The 15579-nt window shown below is 38.9% G+C and overlaps 1 protein-coding gene across 1 annotated transcript; it reads left to right on the forward strand.

Annotated features, from left to right (window-relative positions):
• The first annotated feature begins 6434 nt into the window (after positions 1-6434).
• LOC110042850 (uncharacterized) lies at positions 6435-14000 on the forward strand. Its single transcript, XM_020748230.2, has 5 exons — positions 6435-6857; positions 6990-7118; positions 11244-11282; positions 12108-12243; positions 12622-14000. The coding sequence occupies exons 1-5, from the start codon at positions 6666-6668 to the stop codon at positions 12936-12938; spliced, it is 813 nt and encodes a 270-aa protein (XP_020603889.2). The 5' UTR covers positions 6435-6665; the 3' UTR covers positions 12939-14000.
• The last annotated feature ends 1579 nt before the right edge of the window (positions 14001-15579 follow it).

A 15579-nucleotide genomic window follows, 5' to 3' on the forward strand; every position in this document is an offset into this window, starting at 1 on the left:
TGCCAATACCCTTTATTACTAGTTCCAGTCTCTTTCAAAAAAGTCGCCTGAGCTTATCGTGATGGGCGGTGTGCTCACGTGGCAGGCGTTCGCTAAACAGAAAAGACCTTATCGCAGTTTATGTTCAATTTTTTTTTAAAAAATAAGGAGGAAATCTCCTGATTCGTTATACATATATATTTTTTGAAACATTGACTGCATGCTGTGTCAGGTAATGAGTTAATTTCGTCAGAAATGCAAGAAAAAACAACGTGTGTGCAAGAAACTAGGGCTTTCCACAAGTTGCTCAGCAACTTTTTGGCAACTTCTTGCATTTCGAGGAACTTCTTCGTTTCAAGCAACTTTCTGCATTCTGAGCAATTTCTAGTTTTCTATCAATTCTGAGAAATCGGAGCAGCTTTTAGTGCTTAAATTGGCCATGCTTCCAAATTTCACAATGTTTTAGTAGACAATTTATTAATTTCCTGTGAAAAAGAAGCCAAATCCCCCTCCCAACTGTTGCAGATCATGGGTACAAGATGCATGCAGCGGACTGCTAGGTCAGCGGGTTTTTTTTTTAAAAAAAAAAATCAAAATGGCGGACGAAGATTCACACTCGACTGAATGAGGTGAACAATTTTTACAAGATTAATATTCATATTGATGCATGGTCTTTATTCATATATTTTTTGGTTTTAATTGAGGACAAAGTTATTTAGCAACGCTGGTTACGCCGCAAAATTGTGCAAAAATTGTTAGAAATCTTACTTTTGTTGTACTTTTGAAACAGACCAAATAAAGGAACAGAGCAACAAAATGTTTTGTTTTTGTTTGTGTGGGGTAACTTTTGAGCAACTAACAACTTTTGACTTTTTTTTGAGCAACTTTTGAGAAATTGCGGGCAAATTTTTGCCGGAATCTCGAGAAACATGAAACTTAGCATAGCTGCAGGGTTTTCAGCGAAAAAGTGTTAACAATTAGTTAAGATTTTTTGTATAGAGAGGCAAACTTCTGTTTAAGTGGGTTGCTTTGACGTTTATAATTAGGCCGTCGCACAGCTAAGTGAAGAGCCCAAAAGAGCAGAATTGAGGGCCCTGAAAGGTAAAGTGGGGGGGAGGGGGCGGAAGGAGAGGTATAAATCCAATTTCCCACCCATTCTTGATTTTTAGCCAAATCCCAGTTAAATTTCCAGCTTTTATTTGAGATTCTCAGCTCCAGTGACCAGCTAAGTCCCATTTTCCCAATGAAAAAATACTGAAAAAGCCAGTTCTCATTTTACCCATTCAGGCGCTTGAGGCCCCAAAATTAGAGTGGCACGTACGGCTGAAATTGCAAGCTTCTAGATAGAAATGGTAGTTAGGCATGTTTGAAGCCTTAATTAGCTTCAGTTTCCGCCTATCGTTAATTAGACAGTCCCTGTGAGGTCAACCAGATGCGTGTTTTCCTAATAGTTAGTCAGCAGATTTTATTAAGGCCAATTAAACATCAGAGCCGTGTTCACACGGGCAAAGCCTCATACCTGAGGTAGTTTTAAAAATCGTCTAACTTTCTTGACTGCTACTTTTTTTAACTGGATAAAAAATATGACTTTTGAGATGTTCAGTTTTAAATGGCCATAGCTGTAGATATCGCAGTACCTTTGAGATGTAAGCATAAGTCGCAGCATGAAGACCCCAGACAGAGCTTTTAAAAAGCCTGAAAAAACGGGGGTTCGACGGAACAGTCTTCAAGGACAGATCAATTGTAAAAATGTCAGTTTAAAAATGAATGATGGCGCGGTACATCTATGGAAAAAGGAAAATTGAACCACGCCCTTGTTTCGGTATTTTAAGGGTTCTTTCTAAAATTACGCTAGGGTTATCTTCGGGTTTTTTTTTTTTTAGGGTAGGTCTAACGTTAATTTCGTTGATAAAAGATTGCTCACCGTCCATCAACAAAACAAAACTACTGTAACAAACTTATATGGCACGAACGTGGTTACATTAGTTTTCCTTTCTAAATATCTTCTACTCGTGGTGCCGAGAAATACTGACATCGAATGACAGTTTCAAAACTAAACCATTTCCAACCATCAGTCAAGGAACTTGACTAACTTCGCAAAATCTGCTGGGCCATGTAAAATGAAGGCGAGAAAAGGCTAAAATGTCCTCTGGCATCAGAAAGATGCTGAATTTTCCTTAAATCTCTTCCACTGCTTGTTCGTGCGACGCTTAATTTTATTGACAAAGGAAGGCAGGGAAGGAATTATCATGAGTGAAAGGAGGAGATAGTTCCGCGTGGACAAGACGTGATAACCCACGCGGCGTTCTTTGAGAGTCTAGACATAACATTGAATATTTTTAGAAGGTCACATTAAAGGTTGCTTTTGAAGATTGCGTCTTAAAAGTGAAATCTCTGGTTCTATGTATTGTAATTTGTTTTGCATTTGGCCATGTCTAAGCTAAAACTTTGCTAAACTCTTGCTGAAAAGATCTAGTTTTATGTTTTGCAGAGAGTCAAGATAGCTGAGAGGAATAAGTTTGTTAGTACACTGATCGTGATGAATCGTAGTTTCGGTATTATCCCCGATACCCTTGAATTTCCGTTTGTGGGCGTTGCCGGTTGATAAAATTAACTCATGGTGGGGTAGAGCGGGCCGAAAAAGCAAACAGACGTTCTCAAACAGCTTCACTGACTTCCGAAGCGTGAAAGAGAGAACGTGCAATCTTCGTGTGAGTCAATCCTTAGAACGATGAAAACAATGGCGTGAACTGTTGCGTTTGAATTGAACGAGAATTTGGACTGTTACCGACGGATTAGTTCGTCTCCGACAGACTGCACTGATCGTTTTCAGGGGAATCGTCTGCACTCGAATTCGTTACAATGAAAACTTTTCGCTAAGCAGATCGTAAATAAATCGGAAATGAATTCTAACTGATATTATTTCACCCCTAATAACACCATATTTCCACAGTTTTCATATCCTTTTCAAAATGGCGGTAAAGAAAACTTAAAAATCAGCCTCGTGTACAGTTTTTGCCATATGTATTTTCTCGCTTTTAACTCGACTGTCGAAAAAGAATAAGACTGGATGCACGCCAATAATGAAAACGAAAGTCAACACAAACAAATTTTTATCATTGTTTACACACATCAGACTTTGTTTTTTTTTACCAAGACAAGCTCGCGTCAGTTCCTTTTAGAAACTTGCTACATGTAGTTAGTAGACTTGCCTTCAAATCGAACTGCAAATGGGGAGCTCGGAGCGAGAAAATGTCCGTGATGCTCAAAATCCGAGTGCGAAGAATGCGAGGTAGGAACAAGTAGCACAAGCTCGTCTTTGGCGGAGGAGACTATAGACAACCGCGAAGGTGTAGAGAAAGTCCTTGCTAGTTACATGCGAAGGCGAATTGAAATTAATTAATTTAAGAGTACGATTTTTTTAAAACTTTAATCGTTGACACAAAATCTTATTGGCACTTAATTCATCGCATTATTAATGTAATCCACCATGAAAAGTCTTCATTGAGACGTTTTAAACTCGAAAATATACTGCGCAGAAACTGGAATTAGACGCATTTTTTTAATATTGCGCACGCGCCAACCTCAGTCCTGGAGGCCGCGATCGTTTTGGCCAGCACCAACAGTTACGTGACCTAAAATGCACGGGCTGTGGGGACGAGAGAAAGTTATAAATATCGTAAAATTAAAAGGGTCACTCAAATTAACTTTACAAAACGTTGATGGAAACTAAGCTTATGCCCTGCGTTACAGTCAGAGACAAAATAGAGAGATTGTGCAGGAACGAGAGAGGTGCATTCCAGGGACCATTCCAGACTTTAATTTAGGATGCATCAACAGGAATTCACCTGCAGTTCACGTGTATTCACATGCAGTTCACGTGTAATGCGAAGCGAGATTTACCAAAATAACACAGTTATAGCCTGACGTAATTTGCACGAGCCCGGCAGAGGAATTGCTTGAAATGGCAGCTAGTTTAGTCTGTGGTGTCACTTATCCACCAGGCACATATGTTTTAAATTTTCGTTTTAATTTCTGTTCCATTTATAATCTCTTCCTCATTCGTCTTTCTGGTGCTGCAGACAGCTGAGAAGTCAGTGCCCTTCGAACTCCTCGGTTTTCCGGTTGAACTATCTTTTTAAATCTAAATCACAATCCTGATTAAAATCTACACTGATGAGAGAAAAGCCGATTGAATTTGTGCCTAAAAATTTCAGGGTTACGTTGCTCTGTCGACAAAACATGGGCTACGTAGGTATGTGCCGCGAAATAAGGTGTGGTTTTTGAGGTTCTAGATCCTTAAATATGGAATCACTTTTGCCCCTGTTGGTTTTTGTTTTCGATGAACACATATGTACCCCTTAAATAGGGTACCTAAATTGTATCAGCTTAAATTGCAATGCTTAAACGCCCATCCAAACGGAAAACAAATGATCTTTTAAAACTGAACTTTCCAAAACAAAGTTGACCCTTTCACGCTATTCTTAGTTTTTGTTTTTCCCGTAAATAACGCATCAAGTTTCATTCGCTTCATCTTTAAATAGGAACAGGGCTTAAGACCGCACCCTTCACGAAACCAAGAGATTATGGTCATAACTTGATCTCTTGCCGAAATTTAGCGAAGTACCCCCTTCCCCCGGGATGCTTTTTACGTCTAAATACTTAGCGAAATGAATTATGAATTTTCTTCTCCGCTGTTCGTTGGTCAGTTAAGGTCTACAGAACTATGGTAGAGTAAAGTCCACTTCGAAAATGCGAATGATGAATGTGTGTGACACACATGTGGCTCCACGAATCTCAAACTTAAAGACAACAACAATGCTTTATTTACTCTAGACACTTTTGCATAGAATATTACAATAACTTAGGGAAAAGATATGTGCTTAAAGTCGAGTCGGGGGGATAAATGAACCTTGTGGTTTCCGAGTTATCTCCCTGCCTTTTACGTGCAAAACACGTAAGAGGGAGCTCAGACATGATTTTTTTTTAGTTATTTTGACGGATTTCAAACCACGAAATTGAAATATTTTCGCTAAACTTTAAGCCATCGTGAATGCGGTCTTCAACCGACGGAGTTTCCGCGACTTAATTCCCTTGGCCCGCTATAATCCGTCGATCCATCCGCTCAGGAAGAATTAAACGCTCTACCGGTTTAATCTACTGTTAAAAGGAGTACTTTTATGCCTTAAATTGCGCAAACAAATCTCTCTGTGTTATTGTTGGCAAACCCGACCACACTTGGTTTTTCCTCTTTGGCGTCGCGAAAACGCCCCCTTCACGGTATTTCAAGAGGTGAGAAAAAGCTGTACTCTGACATCGGAATCAAAGTACATTTTCTGGAATTCAGGCAATTTGCGCCAAGAGCTTGCTTCAGGTTAAATATAAAATAGTTAAACAAAAAATGGACTAACAAGGAAACTTGACCCCTCTTATGTGGATTCGTCCAGGTGGTTTTCAAGTGCTCACTATCGTGTCTGGCCCTGACCTCGGTAGAAGTACATCACGTCCTTTGAATTCCGTTTGAGCTTAAGTCAGGACTTGTTCACTGTTCCCAAATTACTGATAAATCGAACGAAACAGTAGTCAAATGCTGATAACGTATTTATAACGGGTTTTTTCCATTCGCGCGCAAGATTATCTCTTCCAGGTCAAGGATAAGCTGTCTTTGGTAAAATTAACGCCTTGTGACGCTGACGGAAAAATTTAGAAACCGCAGCCGAAACACAGACAGTCGATATTTGCAGAGTTTATATTCTGAGGTTGTTAAGGTTATTTAAGCATGGATTCCAATCAGAATTGCAAGCTTGTTTTGATTAAAAAACTCTCTCTCCCCTCAATGAAATAAGATGGCTTTATATGAAACTTCACTTTGACTGCAAAAATGTGGGAAAAAGTGTTTATAAACCTTCTGCCGCCGCTACTTATTTTCTAAAAAGAATTTGACTTTCGTTTGGAACTCGTGACAACTTCAAAGGATGCCGTTAACGCCTTTACATTATTATTTTTTTTTGGTAAAAAAAGACTCGCTGAGGTCAACTATTCATTCTAACGAAACTGCGAAATCTGCTCGTCAAATTAGGCTGAAAGTATGTAAACAACGTTTACTATTTAAAAACCACAGAAAATTCACGAGTCTCCCGCTACGAGCACTAAATGATATCCGTCCAAAATGAAATTGAATTTCCGAAAAGGGTTGGTAAACACTCTCATGTTTAGCGAATTCAGGACTCAATTCTTCTCTCGGACTTTAACCTTTTGACACGCCTGTATGTTTATATGCTTGCCACAGCCTTCTAAAGCAGAAGAGAACGTAATCATATGACAAGAAGGAGACGTTTTCAACGAGTGCAACTGTTGTTTCATTTGAAAATTGTTTCGTCGCATGCAAATTTTGGCGTAAATATTCAAGAAGGAAACATTTCTTGGCAAGAATTCGGAAACAGCGATTGACATGGGATAAACAGATATTTAATATCGTTTGGAGGTCTGGCAATGTCATCATACAGAATTGACACAATTGACCTGGGCCGGCTCTGAATACTACATAAATCATCGTGTATAAATATCTAAACTCCAGATCAACAGCAAACTGTTTCACTGCGAAGGCAGGTCGCCCGCAGCCGTCTTCAAAATACTTCAGCACTCCGCAATCGTCGACGATTCCCTCTGACGATCGACTTTTCAAGATGGAACTATGGCGAACAATGGTCGCTGCTTTTTTTGCAACGCTCTTGTTTTCATTTGTTGAAACAAAGAAAAGAAAGAAAGCCAAGCACCAAGTTCAGGTAGAAACGCTACAGAAACTGTGCCGTGGGTCCTTACCTCCAAGCACCAAAAAGAACATCTTGGAGCTTCAAGCGTTTTTCGACCTCAGCAAGGTACTAAACTTCCAATAGACAGTAAAGACTTAGAGTGTTAGCACAGAACACAACCGACTTGAATCACGCCGTAAATCAATGGTTTTATGAAAGATACGATGTTAAACAAATACATATTTTCCTTTGTTGCAGGCATTTGCATGTCTGAAAGTCGAAACTTGCTCGCGTGTTCCGGTATGTTTTGTTGAGGATACGCCCGGCCTCGGACACGAAAGTCTGAGCGATTGCACACTGTGGAATCTACTCCTTCTAGGACTCCAGGTAAAACGTGACTTAACGAGGAAAAAAGGCACTGTTTTTTTCTTTGCCTGGCTTGTGCCCCGGCCTAAAAAGGTGTATGCAAAAAATTAGTTTAGACCGTCACCGAAATTGGACAGGAATCAAATCAAGGTTGATCGTGCCACGAGTCATGTATAGTAGTAAAGATTGCCTCGGTTTACTTATGTTGAGTGTAATTCGCTTTCAATCTGAAGTGCGAATCTAACCATGATTTGTTTTCAATTAAATGACCTCTTGTTTTCTCCTCTCGTCTGAAGTAGTAGGCAATGTTAGTCGAAATGGTTCATTACTACTTCGAGCAAGCTTAAGCGTGTGTAACCACAAATCCGGTTATTAACATTGTTCGGGAAACGACACAAAGTCATAAAAACTCTAATGCTCTGACCCTTTGGAAGATACATTCTGGAACGTGTTCGAGGTTGTAAGCGTTGACCACACACTCTTAGTACATGCTGAATTAGAAAATGTACAAACTAAAACCGCACTTGATACCAGTTGATTTGGCCGAAACGTTTTAAAACAAGAAGACATAAATGTGATACTACCTGCTAATTTTTACAAACCCCTGGGGGTAAACTTTCCGATTTCTTCACTGCGGACAGAAAACTAGTAAGACTATTTCAAGTGACTATTTGAATAAAATGCCAAGGCCTATTTTATTTTTTCTTCTGACGATTAAGCAGACATTAGAGCGACTCAAGAACGAAATTCTCATCAAATTTCCATTTTGAAGAATTTGAGAATTCCTTTGTCCTTGACACGTTGACCTGCAAAAGCTGTTCAGCATTCCTCTTCTTGGCTAATTGGCATCCAAATTTAGTTCAATACTGGAGAAGTGCTTCAGTTCTTCAAACCTGTTGAGCAAAGTACTTCAAGTGATCAAAGTGATTTTTCGTCAACTGAGAGCGCCCGCCTGAGAACTTAATCAACTCGTGCCGTGCGTTGACAGATCGATAAATAGCTGTCTTGATGAACTCTTGTCGAGTACAATGTCTTCTCTAATTGCGTCATTTAGAAGTCTCTGCTTCTAATTGAATCCACCGCTGTTGTATTGGTTTTTCCTGAAACAATGTTTCTTGGAAGTCGACTTGGGTCTGACCTTGTGCAGAGAAGATTATCATTTGACCAGCGAGTTTCTGTTTGTTCGAAGTTTGTTTTATCTGTGAATTGGTTATTGACAGCTGTTAAGTCCGTCACAATGTCTTTAGTTTACAGTATCAAGTTAGCCATCTAAGATCATGACAGCAACAAGGATATGTTAGTTGGATTAGATAAAAGCTAGAGAGAAAAAAAAACTACACGAAAAAAAAATCCCTTCGATGAACCGATTTTACATTCAGTAAAAAAGAATTAATAATAACGCTTGGAATGGATCCACTAAAGTAAAATATGTCTTATCAAAGATTATTAATTCAATAGCAATCATACTTGAAAGATGGCCGGCTTAATGTATCATTTTTATGACAGTAATACCGTTGCAAGACCCTTTCCTTTGACATCCAGCGGTTTTGCTTTTCACATGAATAACCCAGATCTTGTTCTGTTAACGATTTTCCTGTTTTGCCTCTCTGAGTTTTGGCTCCAAACTGCTTTCCACTGTCTTGAGGCCACGTCCACTCTGCGTCAGCTCTATTTCTACGGCTATGCCTTTTAACCGTCCACACTAACCCGTCACGAAAACCGAGCTTTCCGAAACCGGAGAAATTTGAGAACGCCGGCTTTGCCTTTTAGTGTAGACGGAAAACATTCTGAAAGCGGAGCTTTTGGAAAACGATGGAGTTTTCTTGAAACGCAAATTCAAAATGACTGATGATTGTTGCGTTTTCAAATTTCTCTGGAGTAGTTTGGACGGAAAAAAAATTGATACGTTTGCAGAGTGAAAACGCTGTTTTCAAATCAAATTAATCTAATTTAAGGCGGTAATCTTAAACAAACCCGGGACCTTTAACTTTTAAAACTTACTTGGGGTAATTCGCCTAGACACAGAACCACAATTTGGCAGTTCCCTCTGTTTCGTTTGAGTTAAACGAGCTCTTTGATATGATTAATTGACAGAAGCTAGAGGCTGTAATCTCCGCACAAAGGCTTTATCTGTTAAGCGACTTTCCACATACAAACAGAGGGGTTCTCCACGAAGAAACGAGACTTTAAACGAATTAAAGAATTCCTCGGAGGGGTCGTAATTAATCAAGATAATTAATGGCCGTAATAAGATTTATTGCTAATACCTTTTAATCTAACATGACCTTTTTTACACAGTCAGTAAAGCCCACAATTGCACAAGCTGCTTCGGCGCGAAATATCTTTACCTTAACGGGTCCTTCAATTACCCAGTGTGAGACATTCCTACAGTAAAGTTAATGCTAAGAACGTTTGAGTTTCAACATTTCCGGTCATTAGTATGCCTCTTTCATGAAACTCAAAAGAAGTGCTCTGTTATCATACCACGAATACTTAAAGAAATACCAAAACGTTTTTCTCGTTTCACTGTTGTTTTTTCTTACGTAATCGTTGAGTGATCAAAAGGAAATATTTTTTCGGCAAAAATAACTGGGGACACAACGGGCAATGTAACACGTTGTTAGAAGCATGTTTGTTCCTGAATGCATTTATGAAAAGATTATATTTTATCCCGCTATAATCGTTCAGTTCGCCTGAAACATGTTGCTTATGGATCAACAACAACAACAACAACAACAAACTTCAATGATTGACAGAAATGTATTCTGAAACATTCGATAATTTAACAGTTTACCGCCAGACGGTGTAATCTTAGAAGAGAAGTGTGCTAAGAATTCTCACACTCCGTGAATCCTTTACTACGCAACTAAATCACGCCGGCGTAAGTCAAAGAAACAAACTGATAAGTAATTACCGACAAAAAAAAAAATGGGACAACGTAGAACACACTTTAAAATCTCTTATACCCTTTATATTTCCAGAATGTGATATGAGGGAGGGATTTCTGCAAATAAACAAAATATTCTAAATATCTGAATGAGTGGACATTTTTTTGTAGCTGTCACCGGATATTCACCAATATCACGCCTACCTTTTTGCTGTCGAGACAGTTTCTATCTCTATCAAGATCGATAGTCCCTTTAACAATTTGTTCTTTTTCGAAAGATAATAAAGTGGATTAATTACCTCCTCAATAACTTCAAGTCCTTATAATACGACTCAGAAGTTAACTTCATTGTGATTGGCTGAGAGAAGGCATAATAAAGTGCATTAATTACCCCTCAATAACTTCCTTATCATACGACTGAGAAGTTAACTTCGTTGTGATTGGCTGAGAGAAGGCATAACAAAGTGCATTAATTACCCCTCAATAACTTCCTTATCATACGACTGAGAAGTTAACTTCATTGTGATTGGCAGAGAGAAGGCAGAATTATAATGAGTTTTTTATTCACGCTTCGGTGCAATTCTGTGGAAAAAAGATGGCGACTGATGTATATCTACCCATAATTTTAGCGCGCGAAACGTTCAGTAAAGTTCTAACATCTTCGCATATGGTATATGTTATGTCGTTAGCACAGGGATAAATATTGCCAAAAATGGTTTTCCGTGTACTTCATGGGCTGTGTAAGGTTCGTATGGCAATACGGTAAAATTTATAGCCACCATCTTTTTTCTTACGGAGGTTTTGCAAATTTTAGGCGGGCGTGCGTTTGTAATGTTCCCGGTCGTGTTGTTAATAAGAAATCGTATTGATGCTCGAGGAATTAAGGATATTCATGATAGTCACGGAGTTTCGTTCAAATTGCACTCTCCTCCTTAAGATATCGAGCAATTTTGAGATGATTAAGGTGGCTGGCAACAGTTTCCGGCATTTTTCCACACTTCTACTTTAAAAGATGAATACTGCCACTCTTTCAGTTGGCATTAACGTAATGGCGTCAAAACAATGCCCAATCATCTGCCAACAAGTCAGAGTCATTTTGTTGACATTTCAAATCTCCATAGCAACAGTATCATCTGATTTACCACCAAATTCTCAAAACCAGCATTGAATGAAAAGTCTTGCATTTCACTAAAGAAAATTAATACCTTGAACTTAGTACTGAATTGGTCTGAATGGACTTCCTTCCAATTTTGTCGCAGAAAAATCGCCGGATAGAGCCTGTGGTGGAAAATCCTGTGGTAAGTTTTAGTTTATTAATTATGCCACGAAATATTAGGAAACTCTTTGCTATCATTTATTTGCATTAAATTTTTCTTAGGGAAACGACATTCATCGGGGACAAATTCTTTGGGGCAGTTTAATCGTGCTATATCCATTGAATATTTAGAGCAGAAATATTAACACTGACGATAAAAAACTAAAGTTCTTATGCTCATGAAGCACAATATTGTACAGTGGCATGACGTGATAAACAGTGCTTAAGATAACCAGAGGTCACAGAATGAGGCTAATTTTGCATGAGAGCGTGTCAATCGGCTCACGGAAACGTTGTGTATATTACCGGTGTCTTTACTCGGCGGGCTAATGTGAGAGAAAATATTTGAGCTTATCTTTGGGGCAAGAAAATTATCCGTTGTAAGCGGGTGTTCATTTTAAGCGGGATTACAATGTAACTGAAAGTTTCCCCTTTTATATACGGTTTACATTGATTACGAACTTTATGTCCTTAGTCGGAGGTAGGTTTGACCTTTAACTGATTAGAAAACCGTTCTTCCGATCATAAGTTAAACCAAATTCTATTTGTAAGAACTAGTGAGAAAGCTGTTAATAACTGCATCTATCCAGATCTATCCAGTGAAGAGTTGGACTAATTTTGTAGTTTTCACTATCTCGTACTAAGATCGTCACTCAAAAACGATAACCGAGAGGGCCTGGGTCACCGATACGTTTTACATGTACAGTGGCGTTCCGTCAAAGTTGTGGCTTGTTTATCATCCAAAAAAAATTTCAGGCAATCTCCGTTGGGCTCCATATAGTTTTTAATATATATATTTTTTTAACAGAGTGCTCGATACCATGGTAAGTTTCGCATGGATTATTCCTGGGACGAGGCTGTCAGCAACCTGTGTCGCGGAGCCAACGTGTATCGCTTTGTACCCACTGATACTGACGACGTGGGAAACACCAGCAGCAATGCTAGTAAGTGTACAACTGTTCAGGAAAGGAGCCCGCGACATTAGCTAGATGTGGAAAAGGTCTCTGAACATTTTGTTTAAACCAAATAGCAAAGAATTTGCGCCTAATGGTGAGCGTGAGCGTGACTTGCGTGACAATGACCGTGACGTTTATGGTCGACGGTAGTAATGAGGAACACGACCGTGATCGTGACAGTACCGTGATCGTGGCGCTGACCGTTTCTTTAACTTGACCGTGGCCGTAACCGCGACATTTACTGTGATCATAACTGTGACTGTTACTGTAACAATAACGCAGCCTTTGATGGTCTAATTCAATTGCATGACATTGTGAATGTCATGCTGTATAGTCACCTTATACTTCTTTGTTGTTCGTCTGCAGCTTCCCGAAATTCCACTGCTACCTTGCCGACTACAGCTCCAACAACCAATCGGCATAAAAAAAGACAAGGCGGATCGCTAAACAAGTTTATCAAGCAGTTAAGAAAATTAAACAAGCATAGCACGAACAGCAATTCTACTTGTGAAGAGCTCAGAGGGTGCCAACGTATTTGCGTAGGGCAAAACGAGCAGTTGACAAATGTGTCCGATTGCCGTACGTTCAAGATCCACTGTACATCAAGAAAGCTCTTCAGAAGGTCGGCAAAGAGTAAAACTCAAAAGACGAAGAATAAAAAGCATAAACCCAGATCAAACTAGAAAACGAAGGGTTTGACATAAGTCTATTAGGATCGTGAGAACATGCAGAAACCTTAGAAATTCTCCAGAGCGTATGAAAACTAAAGGTGAAACATAATCATAGAACTCTGTGACAGAGTGCGCAGAAGTTAATTCAGCAAACTTAGAAGTTGGACAAATAAGATAAAGATGTCGAAAAGAATTTTGTCGCACGGTGACAGGTTTTTGAGCTTTATTTAGTTAGGTTCCTCAATTTTTTTTCTTGGACGTCTAATTATAGTTTTTTTTATAGTGGAGTAGATTTCCCCCTTAGCTGTTGTTTTCATATGCTCAATTGGAATTTATCTCTTTAAGAGTAAAAAAAAAAACCTACACAACTTACAGCGATATAACTTGACGAAATATCCCTTAGTCGGGTTTGCATACGGTAAAGACATTAACATGTCTCGCTGAGAAAAAGAAGTCAACTACACAATGTGAACCTACCGACATTGATAACTAAGGCAGCGTCCACAATACTCGTGAGAAATTTGAAAAAGCAGCTTTATTCCTGCTTTCCGAAAACGCTTTTCAAACCGGAGGAATTTGAAAACGCCGGCTTTTCACTTTAGTGTGGACGGAAAACATTTTAAAAACGGACCTTATCTAAAACGATGGCGGTAAAGACAAATCCAAAATGACCGGTGATTGTTGCGTTTTTAAATTCCTCCGGCGTAGTGTGGACGGAAAACATTTGATGCGTTTCAGAGTGAGACCTCCGTTTTCAAATTTCTTCGGCGTCGTGTAAGCTAAGCCATTAGTCACTGCAAACAACAAAAGTCGTGTACCACTTTTGACAGACAAAATTACTAAGGGAAAAAGTTTTCGTCATTAATCTCAGAAGTAGTTATGTTATTGAAAAACAATGCATTTGTAGTGCGGCAAAACTCCATTTTATTGGCTTAACACGCCTGTTAATGGAAGACATAAGAATTAGTGACAATATTTTATGAATTTTTTTCTGTAAGTTAAAGCCTGTAATTGTACATAGGACACTTAGTTCTTGAAAAGAACGGATAAATAAATGTATTAAACAGGACAGAAGTCATGAGTTTCTGAATCCTATAAATTGTAGATGCTAATGGCATTCAGTGTAAAGATGTGCGCAACTTTTTGCAGGAATGATCTCGCTAAATACATAATATGATCCCAATATCAGCGCAAGCAAAGTTTAAGATCGATCACAAAACAATTCAATGCTGTATACTTATTTCTTGAAATTGTTGGTAAACATAACTAGTAACTTTTTTCCATGCAGGGAAATGCTTGTTCATAGTTAATAGATGAACATTAAGTTGCTTATTACTTGGTTTTTGAGGCCTATCACTTGTAAGCAAACGGGCTTTCACAAGGTCGATTGAAACACATTGAAAAAGAAAGAAAGTGATTTACACCCGCTTTCAGTGTTACGTGCATAGCAACTATCTCTCGACATGCCATCTTTCGACATGCTATGTAACCTGGCCTACGTCAAAATGTAAACACAAGTGGCTTCTTTACGGTCGAACTCGACTTTTAGTCATGAAAGATGGATTTATTTGACATCAAACCAAGGCTAGGAACATCAAGAAAACATTCTGTGAGGGATAAATCGAATGCTTTTAATGTTTACATCTTTCAGATATCAACTGAGCGGTAGCGGCCCAATTCTACCGGAAGTCACTATTGAGAGCCGATCGACTACACTAAAATCGTTTGAATTATCCCGTAAATCGGGAGTCCACAATCTTCTTCATTCACTTGAGGTCAGTTATTATCATACACTTGTCATTTGTTCCGCTAATAACGGGAGAAATTGCTAGTTTCACAGGCAAACGGTATTTCAGCCGTTTTCATAACATGTCGAAAGATGGAATGTCGAGAGATGATCGAAAGATGTCGCCTATGCACGTAACAAACACTGAAAGCGGGTGTAGGCCAAATTGATTCTGAGTTAGAAGATTCAAGGCCTCCCTCCTTAATCTCTTTCTTTTGTCTCCTATCTCCTAACCTTTGATGAAAGAGACTTCCCTTCCACTTTACTTAGTATTAAGTTATTTCCCTTTACTGCTGAGCAGCCGCGCCATAATATTACGTCCAGATTGCCGAGGCCCATTCTCTTTTCGAATCCACTCACCCTACACGCCCCCTCTGCTTCTGCAAATCTTTACTGTCTCCTCCGCCACTAAGTTTTAGATTATATTTTGAGCTGCGGAAATATTTTGAATGAATAGCAAGGCAATTATTAAATTCGTCTTTTGGTATGGTCAGAAGATGTTTTCCAATTTGGTCTATTTTGGTTTCGGTAGATAACACCTTCCTTGGTCTGCTTAATTCTTCATATCACACTCAGCATCATCTAATATCTATTACCATCAATGTTCTGATATCTATGTACCCATAGACCGATTTCAGTAATTCCCAGTCTGGAAGACAAAACAACGGTTTTTCTCTCCCCTGAGATGAACAAACCTTTCAAATGCAAATCAATCTTATTGTTTTGTGCTCCAGATTGGAAATTAACTGAAAGGGGTCTATTGATCGTTACATGAATGACAGCTTCTTCTTCACTGAGTACTTAGTATATTATGCTGTTAGTCCCAAATCCTAAGGAACTGCACAATTAATATCAGAATTGAACAGG

The sequence above is a fragment of the Orbicella faveolata genome, unplaced genomic scaffold (assembly GCF_042242905.1).
Source record: "Orbicella faveolata isolate gen_17 unplaced genomic scaffold, um_ofav_v1 contig_2, whole genome shotgun sequence".
In the NCBI taxonomy this organism is placed as follows: Eukaryota; Metazoa; Cnidaria; class Anthozoa; order Scleractinia; family Merulinidae; genus Orbicella; species Orbicella faveolata.